Source organism: Apaloderma vittatum, unplaced genomic scaffold, assembly GCF_000703405.1.
Source record: "Apaloderma vittatum isolate BGI_N311 unplaced genomic scaffold, ASM70340v1 scaffold4719, whole genome shotgun sequence".
Lineage (NCBI taxonomy): Eukaryota > Metazoa > Chordata > Aves > Trogoniformes > Trogonidae > Apaloderma > Apaloderma vittatum.
In genome coordinates, this window is record NW_009734496.1 from 1 (window position 1) to 9148 (window position 9148).

Sequence of the window (9148 nt, forward strand, 5' to 3'; positions counted from 1 at the left end):
ACACATATATATATGCACACACACACATATACACACATACATATATAGACGCATAGAATCATAGAACTGTATCAGCTGCAAGAGATCTAGAAGATCAGCAAGTCCAGCCTTATCAACCTACTAATTGATTCCCCCCCAGTGCAACATCCACCCGTCTCTTAAACACCTCCAGGGGCGGTGACTCAACCACCTCCCTGGGCAGCCTGTTCCAATGGCTGACAATCCCTTCAGTACAGAAATTCTTCCTAATATCTAACTTGAACCTCCTCTGGCACAATTTAAATCCATTTCCCCTCCTTCTATCACTCTCCGCTAGGGAGAACTGACCAACCCCCGCCTCTCTACAATCTCCCTTCAGGTAGTTGTAGAGAGCGATGAGGTCTCCCCTCAATCTCCTCTTCTCTAGGCTGAACAGCCCCAGATCCCTCAGCCTTTCCTCGTAAGATTTATATTCTGAGCCCTTTACCACAAACACACACACACATATATATACACACACACTTATGAATACATGCATACATACATTTATAAATATATACATATAACCATACACACACAGAAATACAAGGTGAACAATCCCACAAAAGGCGTTTTAAGTCTTTAACTAAAAGAAGTCCCATCACCTACAGGAAAACACACTGAAGTACATCTAGTAATACTTACCCTAACTGGTTTAAACAAAATTAATTCTGTATCTTTATTGGACAAATATAACGACATGCTTCGTAACGTCAATGGCAGCTTTGTTTTTATTGTTTTGTAAGTGGAAGATACCAGATCGTTGATCTTTGCTGGAAGTGAAAGAAAGTACCACTCAGTATGCTAAAACGGCGTTCCAATAGTCAAAATGTGCGCTGCAGAATATCACCCTCCACTTTACTGGGCCTGGCCATAACCACAGGTTTGAGCTAAAGGGAAAGAGGGGTGACTGGACTGTGAGGCATCAACCCTTCATACGGCCAGGAGATGCCAGACAAGGCTTTTCTTTTGGGACTGACTCAAGACATCAGTCCCTCCTTCCCTGCAGAAAATGCATCCAAACCATTTCTACAAGCTACCACATCCTCCCAAAATTCCTGAAGTCGCAGCCTTCCAACAGTAACAAAGTTCTACATAAGCTTCCCCCTAGAAAATCTGCCTGGAAAAGAAACTGGTGGGAAATAAACAGTGCTAGTGAAGAGAATAGCACATCACAACCTCTCCTTACTGACCACAGGTCAGGTCTGTAAGAAGAAAGACTGCACAGCTGTCCGGATTTTGAATCAACCAGACAGGAATCCTCTCTCTGACAAGATCCTTTCTTTATTGCTAGGTACTTTAATGATTTTACAAGAACTTTGTTTAAAGGGTGGGGGAAAAATACATTTCATAGCTTTAAAGCACCAAAGTTAATAAACTATGTTTATTTTTCCCCTCAATTTCTACTATTTCTACATTTTTCTGCCTACTCCTGCTTCCCAGATAAATGACTCCAAGAAACAGCAGCAGCTCTGCTTAGATCTGCCTCTACACACATAATTATTCTCCAAACAAACATTAAAAGTACTCCTGAAGGAGCAGGAGATGTTAAGTAGAAGCACAAGTCAGCCCTTGAGAGTGTCTGACCCATGGAGCAGCACTGAATTAAGAATGAACGTGTCTGGCTTTGCATTTTAAGAACATGATGCAACAGAAGGTTCCAACGTATGAACTGGAACAATCAGATTTGTTGGTGTCACCCAAAAGCACAAGTTTGCAATGTGAAAAGCAAAACAATCCAGGAACATGTAAACTACTCCAAATGTTCCTACAAAGCATTCACACTTGAATTCCTCAGAGGGAAATAAAGCTGGATTCCATTTTTGGATAGTGATGGGAAAATTAAGGAGGAAGTAGGTACCAAATGTGCAGGCAATAAAAGCTTCAATGCAGATTAATTTTTTCCTATAAAAGCAAAAGCTTTATCTTAATGTAATCAAATAATTCCTTAAACGCATTCTGTATGCAGTTGTGGAAATGCTGTTTTCATGCACGAACAGTCACAGCCTGAGAAATACTCAAGTCATTCATCTACTGCACCAATTATGTACCTATTCTAAAGTTTGTCAGGTTCTGATTTAAAGGTATCTAAGACATTTAAACTAAACAGGCAAAAACGGAAGTCAGGATTTGCAAGAAAAAAAGTCAACAGTTCTCAGGATTTTCCCAAATCAATCACAGTCTCACAGCTTAAATTAATCTGGCCTGCTTTTCAGAGTCCTACGTTTTAGAAATCAGTCACAAATGACATTCTGAAATATCCAAGCCCCATACAGCGCAGCTTCATACTGCTCTACCAAAAATGGTCAACAGAAAGGATCTTTTTTTCCCTTTGATGACAAGTTTTTAGAAGAAGTCTCAAAGCAGTAAACAATCAGGGCTTCATGAGCCTACAAGCACCTCAGAGGTAACATGAACGCAAACCAAAGGAAATACCTGGTTGCGCCCAAGGCTGCTGTGAAAGGCTGTACTTGGGGCCTCCTTGAGTGGCCATTGCTCTTAAAGCAGCTACCTGGAACAAAGTAAAACCAACAAAATTAAGTTTCTTTTGGTTGAATTCACGACAAAGCTACCAAGTAACATTTGCACGAGTCTCTTCGATACCGCAGCGTACGGCATCTCCCCCGCTCCCCCTCTTCTATGCCCTGATTTAACGACACGTGAGGGAAGTAGCTTGACAGAAACGCAATTCAAAATTACAACCATGATCGCTTCTTGAAAGTAAAATTCAAAATGGGATTAATTTTACAAAGACGCTTAGGCACTTGAAAGACACAAAACCTCCAAAGGGGATTTATACTTAAGCAGGTAAGTCAAACTCCCCAATAAATCACTGGCATCACCTTGACAATCGATCAATCTCCTTGGTTACCCACTGTCCCCTTGCCCCAGCATGGAGGGAACAGTAAATTTAACATTATAATCTTCTGAGTTCTCACAAAAGAGCAGCTGTGATATTTGTGATGTCCACGTAATGCTGCAGTCCCAGTTTTTGAGATGTCATGCCACTTATTCTCAGCATGTAAGAATCCACATCACACTTCTCATCTTTCTTCTGCATGGCTTTCTCGGATGCCTAGGATCCTGAGCTCTAGAGCAGGTTCTGGAAAGTGTATTGTAGCAAGACATCTTTTCTGTTCCTACCCCCTAGGATGTCTAATCTTTCTGACTGACTTCTGTCAGGAAATTTTTTCACAAACAGGACTTGGGAGGAAGGTCCTGCACAGCAAGCACCTCACTGGTGTAAAATATGCTGAGAACAGAAAATTTTAACACACTTCCCAGCTATACCTTAAGACCTCCCTTAACAACACACACAACTCGAGACTGTTTTTGAAGGCTTACAAATTCAGCCAAGGTAGGAGCTTTCCTGCAAACGGAAAAGCTCCTGCCAACTTTCACAGATGTGTTTCAATTCACTGAAACATTAAAGCTTCTTATCGAAGAGCACAAGGGTTGCTTTTAAAAACAAACTATGTCACATCTCTTTACTCCATTTATTTCAAAACTGTCTGGAAAATTGTTGTTGGAACTTAGAGGCAAGCATGACCTCTTAATGGGAAATGTCACCATCTTCAGCTAAATCAGACAGTACCAGCAGCTTCTCCTGGACCCAATTTAAATACTAATTTCCTTGTTTTACCAGTATTCCAGTTAGGTTAACGAGCATATGACATGTTTGTACCTTTGCCATGAACTCCTCCAGTTGTTCTATAAACTGTTTGGTTTGCTGCTGAATAAACTGCTCACAAGCCGATTTCAGATGACGATCTACATCTTTCTTAGAGTCGATATAATGTTCTCTGATTTCTGGAGTACCCTTGAACAAAGACAGCAATTATCACCTTTCTATTTGCCAGAGATCACCACCTGCTAAAACAATCCAATTTTTCTTAATGCAGTAAGACTCCATATTACCTCCAGTAAGAACTGTATCAAGGCGTTGTTGCTGTTTAGTCTAAAAAATCTTGAAACTGCCTTAGGGTTCAGGATTTTAAATGCTGCATCTGTGAATCAGAAAGGCACTCAGGCTGTAAGGCAATGGGATTCAGCTCTGGGAATTAAAATCTTTTATCACTCATTTACACATAAAAAATAGCCTAGCACAATTAAGACTGTAACCTTAATGATTCCACTGCGGCCAGGTGTAGACACACAAGCACAGAAGCACACAAAGCTTGATCCACTATTTTTTAATGGCACCTACGGCAAACCTATGGTAAACAGTTGCAGTCTGAACAGATAAATACGGTACATGATCCTAACAAACAGCCGTCCGTGCTTTTGTAACTGTATGTATACGCTTTTACATACACTATGTAGTTAAGCATTTATGAACAATACACAGAATTTGGCCCATGCCATCTGGGAAAACCAAGAACAGTTGCACGAAATAACTCAGAACTGGTACTTTTCCTCTCTGCTTAGTTGTTTTAGTTAGTACTAAGCAAAAAAAACCACAAAACCAAAACCAAACCATCAAGGCTGATACACATTCATGTTTACATTCTCTGCAGAAGTCCCAAGAAGGAAAAGCAACAATGTCTGTAATTAACACAAGACGCTGAAATTATTTCTATAGTGTTAACAAGATGCTGTCAATCTGAAATCTAGTCAAACTGGGAAAAAGAAAATTGTCAGTATAGTTTCAGTACAGTTTATTGCCCTAATGTCATTCACTTGTCCTGCACATCCATCTGCTTTTTTATCTTTTCTTTTTTTTTTTCTATTTCAAAAGCAATTCTGTCCTCCTCTTGCTGCATAAAACAACAAGAGGGAAACAAGACGTAAGAGTTGAAGAAATGCTGCCAAATTCGTTAAACATGTAGGTTTTGCACTGAGCTAAGAATCTGCACTCCTATGCAGTTAAGGAGACTGCAGAAAAAGATTAATTCTTTTCTCTGAATTATTTCCCAGAAACATCACTGATTCCAAAAAGAGCCTAAGCTTGTGATTGGAATCCTGTGAGCTAGTAAGTGTGAAAGTCACTTCTCCCCTCTGTACACTTCAGTTATATGAGCCTTAGCACTATATTACTTTAAAAAAAAATTAAAAAATGGGTGGAAGCATGACTTTCACTTCAAGTCCCTTTGCCCATAAATCCTAAATTAAATCTTTGTGCAGAAAGCTTGGGCAGAACACAGTAAAACTCCTGTCAGCCGTGTTGTTTTTCTTTTACAATTCATCCCTACTGGCCTATGCTACACTACATTAAGAATTAAGCACAATGTACATCTACTCAACACCACCACCCCGCAATGCAAAGAAAGCATCTTCGATTACTTACCACCACCACCTGCAAAGCACTGGCTGGCACAAAAATTTATTCAACTAAACCAAGATGGTGAACAAACTCATGTGTCAGCCAGGACAAGACACCAAAAGGACATATTTGCCCTTTAACCTGCAGTCAACTAGAAACTACTCAACAGGTAGGAGGTTTCATTGATGTTCAAATGCAACAGGTGAAACGGTTAGTGTCAGAACTGTTTGCTTCAGAGTTAAAACAGCAGCATATTAGACGGCAGGAAAGAAAAATTATTTCTTCAGCGTTCTCTTTAGGAATGAAAGAAGAGAAACTTGACATGCTTCCAATTATTTTTTCCACTATCTTTATAAACTTGACAAGTACATGACAGTTCACTTTTGTATTGAAGTTTTCTTCTGTATTTTACAAGGAACCATAGTACAATTTTAAAATACATGACCATAGCACTACTACTCTCTATTTTCCCTTCCTACAATAGACACAGCTGCTACATAAAATTATTCAACAATACTGCCTTTTGAACTTGCAATGTAAGAAATCATTTTCAGAACAAAACTTCTCAGAAAGGTCTAGGAAACCTTAATTTGCTCTAAGCAAGTCCACACATATTGTTAAATTCACCTGCTAAACAGCAGTAACAAACAATATTCCTTTAAAGGGTCAGAAAAGGAGAAAGACATTTCTGCACAACAGAAACATAGATTACTTAGCTGTTCTTAAAAAGGACTGGATAAATAAGTTAGGTCAGCAGCAAAAAGCAGTCAAACAACATTTTATACAAAGAATTTGTTAATAAATACATCTTCTATTGCCCTGAATAAAAGAATGGTTTTGTGTGTTTTCCTAGAGAAGATAAGAATAAAGCAAGAGATTAGAACAAGCGCACAGGTCATTGCAAGTGAACATAATAAAAACCCAGAACTTTTGCTGGCACACTAAGGGAAGACAATCCTGTCCCGTTCTGTAACCAGCAACTGTTCAGTACCTCTAGTTTTCTTAAGGTCCAGGGAAATTTCCTTAATGGTGAAATCAGTGTGGAAAGGAGCAATTTGTTCACGAAGAATCAAAAGGTGTTTTATTAAGAAAAGCTGTCCATCAACCTGGGTCTACAGTACAACGAGAGAAAGAACATGAATTACGTGTGAAAAAAAACCACAAAAATTAATTCGACAGCAAAGCTTCGACAGAACCACTTTTATTAGTTACTTTAACAAAATTAATACTAAGAATCTTACCAATGGGCTTTTTACATTAGTCTGTAGTGACATTAATTGCACTTTGGGAAGCCCCACTCCTGCATCGTTCCTAACACACAGCTCTGCAGAAACAGATTTTATTCACATTTCTTAGAAGAGCCCCATCACTAAACGTCCATATTAAGTACAAGCATCCTCTGTTTGAAAGACACAAACTTTATCTTCGCAAGAGCCAGGAATTCTTTCATGTAATTCATATAATTTATAGTAGAAAAACATGAGGTTTTAAAGTTGATTTTTTTAATCATTACAATGACTAAAAAAAAAGTCAAACAATGTTTCTGTAATAATCTTGATTAACTGTGTTATTTTGAAAAGGTCTTATAAGGCATTTTTCTCATGTCATTAAATGCAAAGCTTAGTTAATTTCTAAACAATAGAGCAAAGATACAAAGAATTAAACAAGGCCAAGCTCACACCATGGAGACGATGAGCTTTGCATTGCTAGTTATTTTAGCTATGTGATTTATAATCATTGTAGTTCATGGCTCATTAAGGAAAATGGAGGAGGACTCAAGAACTCAAATTTACTTTTGCAAGTTGGAAGAGAACTTGCCTTGATAAAATGATAAATAAAATAATAAGAAGTTTGATTTAAATTTGCAGTTTTAACAGAGTTGTTTACTAAAAATAAGTGCTAGAAAGGTTTCTTGAGGTTTTTTGTTGTTGTTGTTTTTTAATTCTTACATGTAGGACTTCACCAGTTAATGTTAAATTAACATGCACCAAGAACAAAGCAGTCAGATCCTAGTCCTGGGCCAACCCATCTAGGGTGCACTGCAGGATGAGTTTCATTCTCTGCAACACTTTCACTCAATGCTGACCTGATATGCAGTGCTGGAATGGACAATTAACTGTAGAACTCTGAATCAATTACATATAAAAGTTTATCTGCTCAAGCTAGAAGGCAACGTGGTTTGAATTTCTTTTTAAAGATAATATATTTAACATTTTTCAAAGGACACTCGAAAGACGTACTTCAAAACAGTTCTTCATTTATAATTGCAACTAAAGCTTTTTTTTGTTACTCATTATTTATTTCTTATACAAATTCAAAAATTTTAGACTAAGACTTTCTTTTTTAATTTTTTTTAAACCACTTTCTGGCTGTTAAGAATTAGCAAATTATTACAGTACTTGCATTAAAAGAACTGTGACAGGAAGAAAAAACATTTACCCCAACTACTTAAAGTAATAAAGTTAAAAGGACTTGACAAAACTGCATTGAATTCTGAACATCACATGAGATCAAAGCTTTTGACAATAGATAGTTCTAAGAGGAGAATATTTAAAAAATCCTCCCTGTGAATTTAACACTTAGAAATATTTTTGAAAACTCAAACAGCGGCAGCAGAGAAAAAGGAGAGTTAACAGGCAGCAAAAACAAATATAAGGAGCAGAGACTTCAATCAAGTGATACCTAAAGAAGTGCTAGAATTCACAGCAGTTAGAGCAGCCTGTAAACATGATTGCTACAATTTATATTCCACCTTTCCAGACAGGCTAGCGCAAGAATCATTATCTTTGCTTTACAATACATTAACTGTAACTAAACATGGCAAATCCATCAGATCTCTGGGGCAACATGCTTTCACTGAGATTTCAGTAAGGATTCTGAACCACTGCTTCAGCGGCTTTAGATTCACACGGGGTGGGAAATAAATAAATAAATAAATAATTAAAGTCATACCCAAAGGACAGATTCTGACCTTGTTTTTGCTGATAGAATCCGCAGCTCCCAGCAGCGAGTGGATGCAGGCAGATAAAGCTTCTTGTGATAACCCCTGGAACACTGCCCTCTGCGGGGAAGAGGAAAGCAGACCAAAATAAAGTTAAAAAAACCCCACAAACCAAAAGTCACTTGCATTTTATGCTTCTTAGAGACTTATTAACCTTTTATGCTATTAGGTGACAGACAGATTCTAAAGGTCAAGCATGAAAATACTTATGAAGTAAACACCACTTTTGTTTCTGTTACCTACAGTTTTAAACTTCGGAAAACTCCCCAATGTTTTGGAAAGTGAAAAGATGGGTCATGAAAAAAAATTTATTACATATTGGAAATGTTCTCAGAGTCATCATTTTCAAGACCAGAAACATCACCTTATCTGATGTCCTGCAAAGTTTATCACAAGAAACATTCATGCAGTCATTTCAGCAATAAGATCAGTCTCTATAATCAACCCAGAATTTTCTCTTCTTTCTTGTTCTATTCACTCAATTTTGGGAGCATCAGACACTGAAATATTTCTGTAATAGCAACAGATGTACAAGCCAGTGCCTTTTCTCTGATTCCACAAATATAAAGTTGTTTTGGAAATGATGACTTTAAATTTGTCAGTTCACTTGTTTTACATAAAGATAACAGAAGAAAGACTAAGAGGTAACAGAGACCAGCAATTGCCCATTCCTAACTTACATTAAAGTATTTAGTCACAATTTATAACTTCTAAAAAAAAGATAAAGAATTTTTTTTGCGTACATCTATACATCTGTACAGTTTGGAGAGACACACTAGAGTCCTTCTAACAGTAGGATACCACATTCCATGCAGATCTGCTGGTGAAATCGTGGTCTGGTGCCTGGGATTAAGGGATTCTGCTGA

The 9148-nt window shown here is 37.7% G+C and overlaps 1 protein-coding gene across 1 annotated transcript in view; it reads right to left on the reverse strand.

Moving 5' to 3' along the window:
- Positions 1-659: 659 nt before the first annotated feature.
- The window catches only part of COG3 (component of oligomeric golgi complex 3), a gene marked incomplete at both ends in the record, with an annotated part of 25478 nt that continues 16989 nt past the window's right edge, over positions 660-9148 (reverse strand). Inside the window, 7 exons of the mRNA XM_009876293.1 lie at positions 660-791; positions 2455-2530; positions 3704-3838; positions 3937-4025; positions 6273-6393; positions 8253-8342; positions 9026-9144. Coding sequence (XP_009874595.1) covers positions 660-791; positions 2455-2530; positions 3704-3838; positions 3937-4025; positions 6273-6393; positions 8253-8342; positions 9026-9144 — 762 coding nt within the window. The remainder of the gene's footprint in view (positions 792-2454; positions 2531-3703; positions 3839-3936; positions 4026-6272; positions 6394-8252; positions 8343-9025; positions 9145-9148) is intronic.